Source organism: Canis aureus, chromosome 19, assembly GCF_053574225.1.
Source record: "Canis aureus isolate CA01 chromosome 19, VMU_Caureus_v.1.0, whole genome shotgun sequence".
Lineage (NCBI taxonomy): Eukaryota > Metazoa > Chordata > Mammalia > Carnivora > Canidae > Canis > Canis aureus.
The window spans coordinates 9,182,185-9,199,337 of record NC_135629.1 but is presented as its reverse complement, the minus strand read 5'-3'; the positions used below and the strand labels follow the sequence as shown (position 1 = coordinate 9,199,337).

At 43.8% G+C, this 17,153-nt stretch overlaps 1 protein-coding gene across 3 annotated transcripts in view; it reads left to right on the top strand.

Annotated features, from left to right (window-relative positions):
• IRAK2 (interleukin 1 receptor associated kinase 2) overlaps nt 1-17,153 on the top strand; it is a 62,970-nt gene that overhangs the window by 36,379 nt on the left and 9,438 nt on the right. For 2 of the 3 annotated variants that reach the window (XM_077857826.1, XM_077857825.1), the window contains exons 7-10: nt 1,732-1,846; nt 4,036-4,145; nt 6,016-6,211; nt 8,996-9,058. In XM_077857826.1, the coding sequence (XP_077713952.1) occupies nt 1,732-1,846; nt 4,036-4,145; nt 6,016-6,211; nt 8,996-9,058 (484 nt within the window). The remainder of the gene's footprint in view (nt 1-1,731; nt 1,847-4,035; nt 4,146-6,015; nt 6,212-8,995; nt 9,059-17,153) is intronic. The other variant, XM_077857827.1, reaches the window with a different exon arrangement.

Sequence of the window (17,153 nt, the reverse complement as noted above, 5' to 3'; positions counted from 1 at the left end):
TTAATACAGCCACATGTACTTATTTCTGTATTCTCTATGGCTGTTTTTGTATGATAGTGTACAATAAAGTCTTGAGTAATAAAGATCTTTAAAAGTCATCCTCAAACCTGCTCATTTTACAGAAGGGGAAACCGAGGCTGAGAAAGGAAGTGAGCCTGCCTGTCCCAGAGCTGGTGGGGGACTGGGAAAGAGAACAGGAAGGACCTGGGGAGACTTGTTCTGGCTCTGCTGTCACTGACTGATGAATTTAACAATGGCATATTGGGCACCCGTCAGGTGCTGGAGCCAGCTGTCATTCAACCTTAGCAAGCTGGGTTTCCTCTGTCAGCATGCAGCCTTGAGTGAGGAATGCATGATTATTGTGGAGCATCTTAAGAAATAAAGAATATCATAAATAATAAAATAGAAACCACTTGTTTTCCATAGCACCTACAAATAACTACTCCTGTGTTAGTATTTTGATATATTTTCTTTACTGTTTTCTCTATTCATACGTGTGTATGAATAAACACACACATATTTCATAAAAAATGAAAGTATAATTCCCCTTTCCATTTTGGCAAAGTGCCTTCCTGGACTTGGCAGACACTCCATTCATTGATTGGGCAAATGTGAGTTGTCAAGGCTTTTTTGCCTTTTTTTTTTTGGCTCTAGGATGAATATATATCCCCTGCCTAGGGAACATTTATGGTCTAGGAGAGACTGAGCGTAAATGACTCTCATGAGTGTGAAAAGTGCAGTAGGATGGCCTGGGGGGTGGGGGAGTGGAGGAGGGCAGGCGAGCTGGGGCAGGAGGCCATTCTAATAGTCTCATGGAGCATCTATCAGGGTCTGACTCAAGGCAGAGGAAGGAGGAATGAAGGGGACTTTGGAAAGCTATTTATTTTATTTATTTATTTATTTAAAAAAAATTTTTTTTTGAAAGCTATTTATGACGGTGAATGCTGACTAATTAGATGGGAGAGATAAGGAGGTTTCCAGGAAACTGCATGGAGACTGCAAAGTTACCCTTTGCTGAGATAACAGCTGGGCACAGAAGCAGGTTTGGGGCTTGTTGAGTCTAGGGTGTTCACCTGGAGCATCAGGATGCAAGTAGACATTCAGGTCTAGAGCTTGGGAAGGGGCTGCAATGGGAGGTTTGAGGGCATTCCTCATAGAGGTGGGAGATACCTGGAGACACAGCTTCTAAAACAAGATGACGAGCTGAGCTAGGATACTTAGCTTTCAGAGGAAGACAAAGGAGGAGGATTATAGTGAAAAGGGCCAAGAAAGAGCCATCAGAGATGTAGGAAGAGTCAGCAGGGAACAGTGACTCAGAACCCAGCAGAAGAGGATTTCAGGGAAGAACCCAGTCCTGAGAGTCAAACAGACCTGCGATCTACTCCTGCCTTCACTGCTTACTGGTTGTGACTGTGAGCAAGTTCGTTAACTTTTAAAAAGCCTTTTTAAGTTTCCAGAAGATGGGATGGTTAAGGTATTATGTGCTGCAAGGCAGCGAGGCAGGATAAATTTGAGCTCCTTGACCTCAAGCTTACTGAAGGCAGTCAGCTTCCATCTCTCTACCCTGGGGCTGGGACCCTCAGGGGTCAGAGCATTTGGTACCTGGGAAGTCATTGATGGCCTCACTGGGGTAGAAGGTGTAGAAGAAAGGTGGAGAGGTGAGGAAGTGGAGCAGTCTTTGTTTATTCTTTCTGTCTGACTCCTCACCTCTTTACTCATACCTGATTTCAGATGCTGCCACCCCAACATCTTACCTCTGCTGGGCTTCTGCACTGGAAATCAGCTTTACATCTTGATCTACCCATACATGGCAAATGGTTCTTTACAGGACAGACTCCAGGATCAGGTAAGGGGCTGGTTCATGGTCAGAGATTAGGACCAGGTAACACGCAGTTAGGGACTCAAGGTTCAAGGACTTCCAGAAGGGAGAGGGGCTGTCCAGAGAGAAGTTAGGCTGGGATTGATAAGATCTGGCTAAACATCTTCAGATAAGAACCTATGAAAAATTATTTTTTTATTTTTTAAAGATTTTATTTTTTCATGATACACACACATAGAGAGAGAGAGAGAGATATTGAGAGAGAGAGGCAGAGTGACAGGCAGAGAGAGAAGCAGGCTCCATGCAGGGAGCCTGACATGGGACTTGATCCCGGGACTCCAGGATCACACCCCAGGCTGAAGGCAGGCGCTGAACCGCTGAGCCACCCAGGATGCCGCTGAAAAATTATTTGACAAGAGGCATCTCATTTAAGTCAAGAGCATGACAAAAGTATCTCATGACACTAATTTTATTTAACATTGTTCTGAGGGTGCTAGTCAATGCAATAGGACAAAAAAATAATTAAGAGATAAAGAGTATGCAGAAGTGGAAGCAAATTCTTATTTGCTAAACATGCTATTCTATTATATATCTTTTTGCTTGTGTATTTATGGGCTATTTCTGGAAAGACACAAAAAACTGGTGCCTTGGCTGTCTCTGTGGAAGTGAATGAGGTAGCTGGAGCACGGGGCAGGAGAGAAACTTTTGCTATATACCCCCTCTTTGTACCTTTCACATATTATAGCATGTGAGTATCATACCTATTAAAATTACAGTTTTAAAAACAAAGCTCCTTCCCCTCAAATAAGGGGAAACATTTATTCCACGAGACAATTATTGCTTCCATTAACAGAGACCAAAGCAGTTACTCATGGTATGATAATGATTGTTAGATTTGTTGCACTCTTGTGGTGTGTGAGATGCCATGATAAAAGCTTTACACATGAACCCTCAAGGCCTTGCTACAACTCAAGATGTATCCCCTGTTTTCTAAAAGAGGAGTCTCTGGCACAGAGAGGCAAAGTGACGTGCCCAAAGGAACACAGCTGACAAGTGTCAGGGCTGGAATTTAAACAGGGTTTCTGTGGCTCTAGATTTCAGAGTTTTGTTTTGTTTTGTTTTTTTTTATTAAAGATTTTTTGTTTATTCATGAGAGAGCGAGAGAGAGAGGCAGAGACATAGACAGAGGGAGAAGCAGACTCCCTGTGGGAGAAGCAGCCTTACGCGGGACTCAATCCCAGGACCCCGGGATCACGACCTGAGCCGAAGGCAGATGCTCAGCCACTGAGCCACTCAACCATCCCTAGATTTCAGACTTTTTGAAAAGAAATCTGTTAGCAAAGCCAGTTCTTCAAGGATGTGGAATCTATGATGGGACTTGAAAAATAAGCTGTGACTGAGCCTGGAGTTTCAGTCTTAGGACAACAGTGGCGACACCGGGAGGATACTGGGGGGCTTTAGTTCACTCCACAATCCCCATCAGCCCCTGTGAAATCTCCCAAATACACATAAAATCGGCATAAGGTCCATGTGCTTGGTGTGCTAACACAAGCTCCTTAGCTCTTCTCTCAGCTATCCCCTCCTAGAGGACCCAATTCTAGACGTGCCACTCTATAGACATGATAAAAATAGCTGCAGTTTACTGAGCACCCACTGTGTGGCAGGGACTATGCTAGGGGCATACCGTATACTCATATACTATATACTCCATACCATATTCTCCTGGAATCCTTAGAGCAATCCTAAAGAAGCACAGAGGGACACCTGGGTGGCTCAGCGGTTGAGCGTCTACCTTTGGCTCAGGGCGTGATCCAGGGTCTGGGGATTGAGTCCCACGTTAGGCTCCCTGCATGGAACCTGCTTCTCCCTCTGCCCATGTCTCTCTCTCTCTCTCTCTCTCTCTCTCTCTCATGAATAAATAAATAAAATCTTAAAAAAAAATAAAGAAGCATAGAGATTAACATTTCCATTTTATAACTGAAGAAGAAACCAAGGCTCAGAGACGTTATGTATCTTTTTAAAGTCACGCAGCTAGTGCATGTGTGAGCTGGGATTTACAACTAGATCTTCTGAGGTCAAAAGTGGTGCCCTGCCAGCACACCATGCCGGCCGAGCCCTGTTGCAGAGGATGTGAAGGCTGGAGGAGAGACTGGAGCTCGTTGGGACTTTGAAAAGGCATAGGTGTGACTGTTTTTCCCTCTTTTCCTTTTACTTAGGATGGTTCGGAGCCCCTTCTCTGGCCCCAGCGTGCCAGCATCTGCTCCGGGCTGCTTCGTGCTGTGGAGCACCTGCATGGCTTGGGGATCATCCACGGCAATGTCAAGAGGTGAGGGGGGTAGGCTGTACCCTGCTGAGGACCTGTGCTTTAGGGCCAAGCCACACACATTCCTACACCCCTTCCTCTCCCTCTGTCTCTCTTCTCTTTGGATCTCTCTCCCCACCTCACCTGCCTTGAGGCTCTTCTTTCTTTCTCTTTTATTCTTGCAGAAATCAGTGTTTCTGCTGCCCTCACACATTGCCCACCTGTCACCAAGTGATTTCCCAGTGAGCACCCCACACTCTTGAGGTCTTTTACTCCCAACCCAGCAGCTGGTCTGGACCCAGTCCTTGAGCTTTGGGTTAAGCCCCCTAGGATTTTGAACTCCTTGCTCAGAGTCTTCTTGGAGACCCATCCCCTGCTTATGTATATGTATCTGTTGGCAAAAGCAACTTGTGTCAGGGAAGCTTCCTACAGGGTATGCGTGCAGCCCAGTGTCTCAGCACCATGCTCCCAAGAACAAGAGAGCCCTGTCTGCGGACTGGCAGCATGGGGAGAGATTCTAGAAGATATCAGAAAATCTGGCAAAACTGACATTGAAACCATAGAACTGTACTGCCTCAAAGTTCTCTTTTTGGCAAATGGAAGCCCTGTCCTCTTTGTTTCTCCCTGATTTTTGTTTGATTGCACAAACAATTGTAATTGTGAGAAAGGAAATGAAAGGGAGAGAGGTCATTCTGGCCCTGGTGCCCTGACTCATCACCTGGCCTCCATTTCTTCAATCCCTGCCTACACAGATGTCTTAGCCCTAAGGGAGCACTATTACCTGGTTACCAATTCATATTTTGTCTCTTCCCCCTTTATTTAAATAAGGCAAATATTTTCTCATGTTGCATGCCATTATTTTTAGTGACATTTTAGTTTTCCGTTGAAGGGACTGGCCCATAATTTAACCACTCCTAATAGTGGCTACTGGAATTGATGTCTATTTTTTTTAAGATTTTATTTAATTATTCATGAGAGATACACAGAGAGAGGCAGAGACATAGGCAGAGGGAGAAGCAGGTTCCCTGCAGGGGATGCGAGACTCAATCCCTTGGCCCCAGGATCACGACCTGAGCCAAGGGCAGATGCTCAACCACTGAGTCACCCAGATGTCCCAGTGTTTATTTTTTGTAAAAGATGTATTTCTCTGTTTGAGGTGAGGAGGGGCAGAGGGTGAGGGAGAGAATCCCAAACCAACTCTGTACTGAGTGCAGAGCCTGACATGGGGCTTGATCCCAGGACCCTCATATCACAACCTGAGCCAAAACCAGGAGTCGAACGCTTAACCAATTGTACCAGCCAGGCGCCCCGATGTCTTTTTTAAACAACTATTTAGGGTCAATTGGGTTATTTTTACATATGTAACTTAGCTGTTTTCCTGTTTGTTGTTTGTTTTTTCCTTTGAAGTACTTTCTGAGAGTGTTTACTCCCACAGGTTAGATGCCAGAGGTCCAAGAATGTTTTTATTGCTCCTCCTATTCTCCATGATCTGGGCAGGACCAGTCACAAGGGATGGTGGCTTGGGTTAGTTGGGCCAGAGCTGGGGGTCAGAAGAGTTTTGGAAGGGACCACACCTGCATAGCCCATGGGCCTGGCAAGCTGAGGTTGCTGGGGGTTTGCCATCTGTGGGGGCCAGGAAGGCCGTACCCCAAATGCCATTCCTGGGGCAACACAACTCATCTTAGCTCCATCCTTATTTGCAGGTGGGAGTGGGTTCTCACTCCCTTCCCTTGTTAGAACTGGCTCAGAAAATCCAGACTGAAGGTCTAAAGTGACTCTGAACCTGCAGAGACAGATGCTGCTTATTGTGAATTCGTATTCTGAAAGGGTCTCCATGGCAACCTCTTCTTGTCCAGCTCAAAATAAGAAATCCTCTCTGCTTTCTTTTCCATAGCTCCAATGTTTTGCTTGACCAAAACTTCATCCCCAAGCTGGCTCATCCAATAGCTCACCTGTGTTCTGACAACAAAAGGTCAAAATACACCATGATGAAGACTCACCTTTTCCAGGCCTCAGCTGCATATCTGCCAGAAGATTTCATCAGAGTGGGGCAGCTGACAAAACGAGTGGACATCTTTAGTTGTGGAATAGTAAGAGCCTCCTTCTCTGCTTGGATGTGGGCCTCTACTGATTTGTCCGTCCCACAGTTTCTTTATAAGCAGAAGATAGAGAAGAGGCCCCTAGATATATTCCATCAAAGTATAGTAGGGAGACGTCTGGGTGGCTCAGTGGTTGAGCGCCTGCCTTTGTGTCAGGTCATGATCCCGGGGTCCTGGGATCGAGTCCTGCATCAGGCTCCCTTTTGGGAGCCTGCTTCTCCCTCTGCCTATGTCTCTGTCTCTCTCTGTGTGTCTCTCATGAATAAATAAATAATCTTAAAAAAAAAAAAAAGAAGTACAATAGGGGTTGGCAAACTATGGCCCAGGGCATATTTTCTACAGCCTATAACTAAGAATAGTTCTTATATTCATAAAAGGTTTAATAATACTTATAATAAAAGAAAAATATGTGCAGTGCTTGGGTGGCTCAGTAGATTAAGCATCTGACTTCGGCTCAGGTCATGATCTTGGGGGCCTGGGATTGAGCTTCATGTTGGGCTCCACACTCAGCAGGGGGTCTGCTTCTCCCTCTCCTGCCCCTCCCTGCTAGCACGTGTGCTCTCTCTCAAATAAATAAAATCTTCAAAAGAAGAATATGTGACAAAGACTTGGTTTGTGACCCAGAAAGCCTAAAATATTTACTGTCTAGCCTGTAGAAAAGTTGGCCAACCCTTGAAGTATAGCTACCCATGAGTGTCCAGTTTCTAGTAGATTTCTTATTTCCCTGTTTCCCAGCCAGCCATCTAATTGTCTATCCAGTTGTCTGTTCCTCTTTGTCCATCCATCTCTGCAGTCATATATATTTTTTAAAGATTTTATTTACTTATTTGAAAGAGAGCAAGCGAGTGAGAGTAGGTATAAGCAGGAGGAGGGGCAGAGGGAGAGCACTATACCCTGCAAGTACCAAGATGATGATGATGATGACGATGATGATGATTGTGGTGGTGGTTAGTATTCCTAACTCCACACCTCACTCTTGATTTTTGTTTACCCCTATTTATTTATTTATGTTAGAGAGAGAGAGAGAGAGTGCGCTTGAGCACACAGAGGGAGGGGCAAGGGGAGAGGAAAGAATCTTTTATTAAAATATTTTATTTATTTATTCATGAGAGACGGGGGGGGGGGGGGGGGGCGGCGGCGGGGGAGTGCAGAGACACAAGACACAGGCAGAGGGAGAAGCAGGCTCCTTGCAGGGAGCCAGATGCGGGACTTGATCCCAAATCCCGGATCGTGACCTGAGCCAAAGGCAGGCGCCCAACCATCGAGCCACCCAGGCATCCCATCCTTGACTTTTCAACTCAGCTCTTGATATAACAATTTTAAAAATTAATTTATTCATTTTATGTCCACTGGCTCCCTTCACTCTTTCTCATTTCCTCTTATTCATTTCCTCTTCTTCCCTCCTTTCCTGGCAGGAACTAGCTGGGAATCCCTTTTCAGTTTGCTCCCATCCACTTGCTATGGGGTGCCCTCTGCTGCCCCCTCCTGGCCACTGCCAGTGCCTGATGAACCCCAGAGGCTCTTCCTCTGGGGTGGAGGGAGGTGGGATTTCTTGGCAGTAAAGTGACTGTATTCTGACTTGCCTTCTGAGAGGTTGGGGGAGAGAGATTTGAAACTAAGGGTGGGGGTCTCACCCCCTTATATTCATAGCCAGTAGACCACCATTTGCCAGGTAAGGATACAGGCTTAGATTTTAGGCACTTGCCTGAAGATCACATAAGTGATTAAGGGACAGAGAATTTGAACCCAGGCAGGCGGGTCTGACTGTAGAGCTCTTAACTATTATGCTCTTATCTCTGCTGAGAATTTTTGTTCAAAGCAGGTTTCCCCTTTATTTAAAAAGACATATCATGGTTTGTCAATGTTGTGCTGTCTCACACTGGTGTAGAGCTATGCTCCTTCTATGATGGGTGAATTAATGAACAAATCATGTTAATAAAGGCCTAGGATGAAAAATGCTATAGATATTGCTGAGACTTTCTGTGTAGAATAGAATGTACATGAATTCCTCCTTTTCCTGAGATTGACGTAGCGATGTCTGCTTACTGTTTTTGGTGGGTTTCTAAATGAAATGATCTTTAATATATAGTGTGTATGTGGGGGGGGGGGGTGCCTGGGTGGCTCAGATGGTTAAGTGTCTGCCCTCAGTTCAGGTGATGATCTCATGATCCTGAGATCAAACCCTGCATTGGGCTCCTAGCTCAGCCGGGAGTCTGCTTCTCCCTCTACCTCTGCCCCTTCCCTCTGCTTGTGCTCTCTCTGTCTCTCTCTCTCTCATGAATGAATAAATAAAATCTTAAAAAAATAAAATATAGTATATGTAGATATATGTGTATATAGAAAAATGTATATATGTATGTGTATGTATATATACACATTTATATATAGATATATGTGTATTTAAATATACAGATTTACTATGTACATATTTATATATATTTATATGTAAATATGTAATATAGATGTACATAGACATTTAAAACTGATGGTAATATGTACCCATCATAGAAGGAGCACATGTTTGGTTTCCATCCTCCCTGACTTGCTGTTCATTCAAACCTTCTGCTAGCAGCTGGGTGATGCGTTTAGTTGGAGGAGGTATTTAGTGATATTCTCACATTCCCAATTTTGGGCAAGTATTTGTACAGTCAAATGGCAGAACCAGGGTTGGAGCTCAATCTTTGTTACTAAGAAGAATCATCGCTCTTGGCCAGAGTCTCCTGCCTGACCTTTTGCATGAGTATCTGAACCGTGCTAACTGCATGTTCTTTCCAGGTGCTAGCTGAGGTCCTCACTGGCATCCCTGCAATGGATAACAACCGAAGCCCTGTTTACCTGGTAAGGGAACCAGTCACTTCTGGCTCATGGCTACTGCTGGAAACGGGACAGGGAGGTGTCTGGAGGACAGGGATCTTCACTCTACCCATTTTACAGATGGTTATGAGGTCTCAGTCTAGGGTTTGATTTGCAAAGTAACCTTAACCTCTCCTCCCCTTATCAGCCAGCCAACGGTTACTTTTTAATGTTAAGAGAATTTAGAATGTTTAGGGGAAACCCATTTTTTCTCTTCTCTTTACATATCCTGCAATCAAATAGGATTTGTCTTCAAGTTGGTAAAAGTGGGCCCTCTTTTTTTTTTAAGATTTTATTTATTCATGAGAGACACACACAGAGAGAGAGAGAGAGAGAGAGAGGCAGAGACACAGGCAGAGGGAGAAGCAGGCTCCATGCAGGGAGCCCAACGTGGGACTCGATTCCGGGACTCCAGGATCATGCTCTGGGCCGAAGGCAGGTGCTAAACTGCTGAGCCACCCAGGCATCCCCAAAAGTAGGCCCTCTTAAATGGGTTTCTATAATAAAAAAAGAAAGATTTTCATTTTGTAGGTTTAAAGATTTATCCCCCCCCACACACACACATATAGTATCATTTCAAAAATATAACTGCCTTCTCCTTCTGCCCCTCCCACTGCTCCTCCTCTCTTGCTTACTCTCTTTCTCTCTCAAATAAATAACTAAAACCAAATAAATAACTAACTCAAATAAATAACTAAATAAAAGGGGAGGGCACGTGGGTGGCTCAGTTAAGCATCTGCCTTTGGCTCAGGTCATATCCCAGGATCAGCCCCATGTCAGGATTCCTGCTCAGCAGGGAGTCTGCTTCTCCCTCTGCCCTCCCGCCCCACCCCATTCGTTCTCTCTCTTGCTCACACTCTCTCTCCCTCAAATGAATAAATAAAATCTTTAAAAAATATGTACAGCAGAGCTAGACTCTGTATTTGGCACTTTACATATATTATCTTTCTAAGATATTACAAAATCCCCCTGAAATTGATAGGGTGGGATTTGAATCCACGTCTCCTGCAGAGTTCCAAATCCTGTGAAAGCTCTACTACTCTTCATCAGTTTGAGAGGAAGCATCTTTCCAGACTTGTGTTGAGGCCATTGGAACAACTGGCTTTTTTGTGACTGGGTCCCCAAAACATCCCCTGGCCCCTGGAGTGGGGAGTGAAGGCCTTCCCATACAGGGAAAGCCCCAGATATTACAAAGAGGTGGGTTTCAGCACCTCAGATGTAGTTTCAGGCAGTTTGAGGTGGTTTCTCCATCTGACAGTTTTCTTGAGGTGAATTCCCTGACAGTCCTCTGAGTCTCCCTGGATGAATGTCACATGAGAAGTCCTTTGAGATACTTATGTGAAATTTCCTAAAAGGCATTTTTGTTCATGGTTTCTGAAAATGCAGAGGAATGGGCTCCTGGTTGGCTCAGTCAGTGAAGTATGTGACTCTTGACCTTAGGATCATGAGTTCAAGCCCTATGTTGGGTGTACAGTTTACTTAAAAAAAATGTAGAGTATATAATTTTTTAAAAATCTTAATTAAGGGATCCCTGGGTGGCTCAGCAGTTTAGCACCTGCCTTTGGCCCAGGGCACAATCCTGGAGTCCCGGGATCGAGTCCCACATCAGGCTCCCAGCATGGAGCCTGCTTCTCCTTCCTTCTGTGTCTCTGCCTCTCTCTCTCTCTCTCTCTCTCTCTATCATAAATAAATAAATCTTAAAAAAAATCTTAATTAAAAAAATTAAGGTTGCACATGTAATTAAGATTCAAATCAGAGAGGAAAGCTGCTAACACCTAGTGTGGTCCAGGGAGAGAGGAAGCAGGCCTTTCCTCCACCTTCGGGGGATCTTTTGTGGCCAGTGTTTCCTGAAGTCATTGGGTGGTTTCCATCAGAACTTTTCTTTAAAGATTTATTTATTTGTCAGAGAGAGAGAGAGAGAGTATAAGCAGGGGGAGAGGCAGAGGGAGAAGCGGACTCACTGCAGAGCAGGGAGCCCACTGTGGGGCTCTATCTCAGGACCCTGGGGATCGTGACCCAAGCCAAAGGCAGACACTTAACTGAGCCACCCAGATGCCCCTAATGTAGTAATTTCACTTGTACTTAGGAACACAAACATACAAGGGAGGAAAGACAGATGGACACGGACATTCATTGTAGCGTTATTTATGTTAGTAAATAGCCGCAAACAAGTAAAATATCTGTCCGTTGGGAGGTGGTTAAGGAAATTACGGTATAATCACATACCATGGAAATTCCATAGTTTATAATGATTTGTAAATAACTTCATAGGGACGCCTGGGTGGCTCAGTGGTTGAGCGTCTGCCTTTGGCTCAAGGCGTGATCCCAGGGTCCTGGGATGGAGTCCCACATCAGGCTCCCTGCATGGAGCCTGCTTCTCCCTCTGCCTCTGTCTCTGCCTCTCTCTCTCTGTGTTTCTCATGAATAAATAATTAAAATCTTTTAAAAAATAACTTCATGAACATAAGTTTATAAATGTTTATAAGAAATGAAGATGAGGGCAGCCCGGGTGGCTCAGCGGTTTAGCGCCGCCTTTGGCCCAGGGCGTGATCCCAGAGACCTGGGATCGGGTCCCACGTCGGGCTCTCTGCATGGAGCATGCTTCTCCTCTGCCTGTGTCTCTGCCTCCCTCTCTCTCTCTGTGTCTCTCATGAATAAATAAATAAAATCTTAAAAAAACAAAAAGAAATGAGGATGAAGTGTACAATGTGATCAATTTTGACCTATGTGTATATCTGTGAAATCATCACTGAGTCAATTTCATCACTGTGCCTACTACCCTAGAAGTTACCTCTTCTCCAGTGAGGTAGATGTGAGGAGAGTAATGTTTCATTGCAGGAATGTGCCACCATTTGTCCACTCACCTGCTAATGGACATTTGGTATATTTCCGGTTTTTGACCATTACATATATAGCTGCTAGGTACTTTTGTGTGTGGGTCTCACTGTGGACACGCGCAATTGTCTCTGTGGAGCTATAATTCATACTTGTGAGATGTAAAGAATGGTATGAATTTTGGAAAATGTGGACAGTTATGTAACCACCAACACCACAATCAAGATATGGAATATTTTCATCATTCCAGAAAATTCCCTTGGGCACTTTTTTAGTCAATTCCTTCTTCCCATTTCCTATTCTAATTTCTGGTCATATTGTTCTTTTTCGGAGTATCAGATAAATGGAGTCATGGAGTTTGTACCTGTTTGTTTCAGGCTTATTTCACATAGTGTGGTGCTTTTGAGATTCATCTTTGTTATTGTGTGCACTCATTGTTCACTCCTTTTATTGCTGAGGAGTATTTGTTGTATGTATATAAGACCACTAGACAAACAGTCCCTCAGTTGTTGGACATTTGGGATGCTTCCAGGTTTTGGCATTTCTGAATAAAGCTAACCTAAACACTCCTTTTTTAAAAAAAGATTTTATTTATTTATTTGATATAGAGAGTGAAAGTATTAGTGGGGAGGAGGATCAGATGGAGAAGGAGAAGCAGACTGCCCTGTTGAGCAGGGAGCCCAATGTGGGCCTTGATCCCAGGACCCTGGGATCATGACCTGAGCTGAAAGCAGACACTTAGCTGACTGAACCACCCAGGTGCCCCTAACATAAACATTCTTATAAAAAAAATGAGAAAAACATGTATGTTCTGATAGGGAACTATCTCCAAGTGAAAAAAGCAAGTTCAGAACAGCATACAGTTTAGTCCCATCTTTGGTAATAAATAGATGAATGATTAAAAAAAGTCATATCTTATATTTTCTTGTTTATAAATTGGGGATAATTATAGTACTTATACGTAAGAGGGTTTAGTGAAGGTTAAGTAATATGTACCTAAGACAGTACCCAAAACAGTGACTAGAACATAGTAAGCACTATATGTGTTAGCTATGAATATTACTACTGTTGTTTTACTACCTCTTAAGTAGTTACTTGCCACTGTAATAATTATCATATGTAAATAAATATATAACCAAAATGATTATAGTTATAGACCTCTGTATCAGAAGGCCTAGGTTAATATAATCCAAACCATTAGCAGACATTACCTTTGGAGAGTGAAAATAAGGAGATATTCTACACATTTGGTTCAGAAAACCCAACCACACTGGGTGGCGATGCCATGGCTCTCTCTTCCCCTTCCCTGGCCTCAGGTATGGCCAGTTCTTGAATGCCATTTTTGTTATGGACAATTTCAAACATGCACCAAAGTAAAGAGAAGAATGTAAGGAATCTCCATCCATCCATCCCATCAATTATCAGCATCATTCTTATTTCTTTTGGAACCAAAACACTTATTAAAAAAAAAAAAAAAAAAAGGAACCAAAACACTTTTGTTTATGTGTATTTTAAAGCATATACCAGATTTATGTTATTCCACTCATAATGTATAGTTTTCTTAATTCCTTAATATCATTTTATGTTCATTCCATGTGTAAATTTCCCAAGCTGTCTCAAAAATTGCCTTTTTTTTTTTTTCCTTATTCATGAGAGACAGAGGGAGAGAGAGAGAGAGAGGCAGGGACACAGGCAGAGGGAGAAGCAGGCTCCATGCACCGGGAACCTGATGTGGGATTCGATCCCGGGGCTCCAGGATCACGCCCTGGGCCGAAGGCAGGTGGTAAACCGCTGAGCCATCCAGGGATCCCTTAATTGCTTTTTTTTTTTTTAATTTTTATTTATTTATAGTCACAGAGAGAGAGAGAGAGAGAGAGAGAGAGGCAGAGACATAGGCAGAGGGAGAAGCAGACTCCATGCACCGGGAGCCCGACGTGGGATTCGATCCCGGGTCTCCAGGATTGCGCCCTGGGCCAAAGGCAGGCGCCAAACCGCTGCACCACCCAGGGATCCCCCTCAATTGCTTTTTAAAGTTGGTTTGTTTGATACAAACAAGGTCTATGTGTTACCTTTAATTATGTTTTTTTTTTTGAGATTTTATTTATTTATTCATGAGAGACACAGAGAGAGAGACAGAAACACAGGCAGAGGGAGAAGCAGGCTCCATGTGAGGAGCCTGATGTGGGACTTGATCCCAGGACCCTGGGACTATGACCTAAGCCAAAGGCAGATGCTCAACTACTGAGCTACCCAAGTGCCCCCTAATTATGTTTCTTATAAATATTTTTTTTAATTTTTATTTATTTTATGATAGTCACACAGAGAGAGAGAGAGAGAGAGGCAGAGACACAGGCAGAGGGAGAAGCAGGCTCCATGCATCGGGAGCCTGACGTGGGATTCAATCCCAGGTCTTCAGGATCGTGCCCTGGGCCAAAGGCAGGCGCCAAACCGCTGCGCCACCCAGGGATCCCCTTATAAATATTTTTTTAAAAATTTAAAAAGGGGTGCCTGTGTGGCAGAGTAGGTTAAGCATCTGACTTTTGGTTTTGGCTCAGGTCTCCATCTTGGGATGGTGGGATCAAGCCCCATGTTGGGCTCTGTGCTCTGCTTGGGATTTTCTCTCTCTCCTCCTCTGCCCCTCCTTTTTTCCCTCCCCTCAATAAGTAAATATATCTTTAAAAAATAATTATGTTTCTTGAAACTTCTTTTTTGAAGGTTTTTTTTTTTTTTGGGGGGGGGTTAATTTAAGTATTCTCTACGCCCTATGTGGGGCCAGAACTCATGACCTCCAAGACCCAAGAGTCACATGCTCTTCTGACTGAGGCAGCCAGACACCACTTGAAACTCTTCTGTTCTCTAACTGCACCCTCCCCTGCTTTTTCTTGCCATATATCATTGCATTTTTGCATAAAGTGAGTCATTGATGCTGTTAGTCTCTCATGTTCTAGGTTTTTATGTCTTTGTGGTTTTTTTTTTTTTTTCTTTCTTTAAGACTTTTAAAAGAATTACTTAGAGGGGCACTTTGATGGCTCAGTGACCTTTGGCTCAGGTCGTGATCCTGGTTCCGGGATTAAGTCCCACATCGGGCTCCCTGCATGGAGCCTGCTTCTCCCTCTGCCTGTGTCTCTGCCTCTCCCTGTGTCTCTCATGAATAAATAAATAAAATCTTAAAAAATATTTTAAGAGAGAGGGAGAGAGAGAGAAAGCGCACATGTGTGAGTTGGGGAAGGGGCAGAAGCAGAGAGAGAGAGAACATCTGAAGCAGACTCCATGCCAAACATGGAGCCCGGCTAGGAGCTCAATCTCATAACCCTGAAATCACGACCTGAGCCAAAACCAAGAGTCCAGACACTCAACTGACTGAGCTACTTAGCTCCCTTCCCTCCTTGTGGTGTTCTTTACTTGTTTCTCTAACCTCTTATCCTGAGACTTGGTTAGATTCATGATCAGCACTACTTCCTGGATGGTGCTCAGTGCTTCCCGCTGCATTACATAATGAGGCACATAGTGGGTCCTCCTCTTTCTAGTGCTGTGGTTCATCAGTGGGTCCAGGTGGAGCTGCTGACTACCCCCATCACTCAGTTCCCCTATCATCCTACCTCTCTGAGTGTTCTTAGCATTTCTTGATGACTCTTGCCGGACAAGATCCATGATTCACTGGGAGAGTCAAATGGTGAGTCTCTGTTTCTATCATTCTTTCAGGGCAGCTGTTTTGAACAGTTTCTGATTCTGTTTCAAATTGTGGTAACCTCCATCTGGTATGAAAATAACACCCTTCTGGTATTTATTGGCTTAACAACTTTATTATTTTTTTAAAAAAATATTTTTTAAAGATTTTATTTACTTATTCATGAGAGACACAGAGAGAGGCAGAGAGAGAAGCAGGCTCCGTGCAGGGAACCTGATATGGGACTAGATCCTGGGACTCTGGGATCACACCTGAGCGGAAGGCAGACACTCAACTGCTGAGCCACCCAAGTGTCACATGGTTTAGCAACTTTAAACACCATGATACCATTTAAGAAGATAAGCATTTAAAAGGCAGAGCTCACATGAGAGAATTGTGCCAGAGGTTTTTAGTCTCCAGGTATTGAATTCCTCATGGTGTCAGGCATGTAGGTATTGCTGGATCCTCAGACAACCTATTTTCTGGATGAGGAAACTGAGGCAGAGTGGGGACTGTCTTTGTTTTGTTTTTGAAGCAAATATTACAGCCCATGCCTGATAATCTCTGATTATCTTTTTTTTTAGAATTATAAATGTATTTCCATGAAAATCTGTATTAAGCAGTAAAAAATTTAGTTTTATTTAATGAATCACTTCTATTAAAAATAATAAAATTACCTTAAAAAAGAAAAGATGAAACTTAGTCCAAAAGTAAGATGTACAATTCATGAAAACATTTGTGAGGCACTTACTATGTGTCAGACACTATTCTTGGAGTTGGGGATACAAAAGTGGGCAGGATGATGGGCTGGATGAAGTTTTTGCCCTCCTGGAACTTTCATTCTAGTGGAAAAGAGCAAACTATATTCGAGTAAATAAAAATATGTATAATTCCAGGCCAGTGATATGTGCTATTAAGAAATGTGAGGGGTACCTGGGTGGCTCAGTGGTTGAGCGTCTGCCTTCGGCTCAGGTCATGATCCCAGGGTCTTAGGATCGAGCCCCACATCTCTTCTCCTTCTCCCTCTGCCACTCCCCTTGCTTGTGCCTTCTCATTCTCACTCTCTCTCTTAAATAATAAATATATAAAATCTTAAAAGAATTGTGGGGACGCCTGGGTGGCTCAGTGGTTGAGTGTCTGCCTTGGGCTCAGGGCATGATTCCAGATCCCCGGACTGAGTCCCACATCAGGCTCTCTGCGAGGAGCCTGCTTCTCCTTCTGCCTGTGTTTCCGACTCTCTCTGTGTCTCGAATGAATGAATGAATGAATAAATATTTGTTTAAAAAAAAAGAAAAGAAATGTGAAATAAGGTTAGGGGGTAGAGTGAAGGAGCAGGGAGAAGAATATTTTAGATCAGGGAAGCCTTCCTGGAAAAGGTGGCATCTGAGCAGAGACCTGACTGAAGTGAATGACTAGGTGGTGAGACTAAAAGGAGGAGCATTCTAGGCAAGGGAAATAGCAAGTGCAAAGGCCCTGATGCAGGAGGTTAGGTGGTTCCGAGAACAGAAAGAAGCCACAGTAGCTAAGTACAGTGAGTCAGAGGGGGAGGTGAGGAGATGGGAAAGGCATCAGATGCCA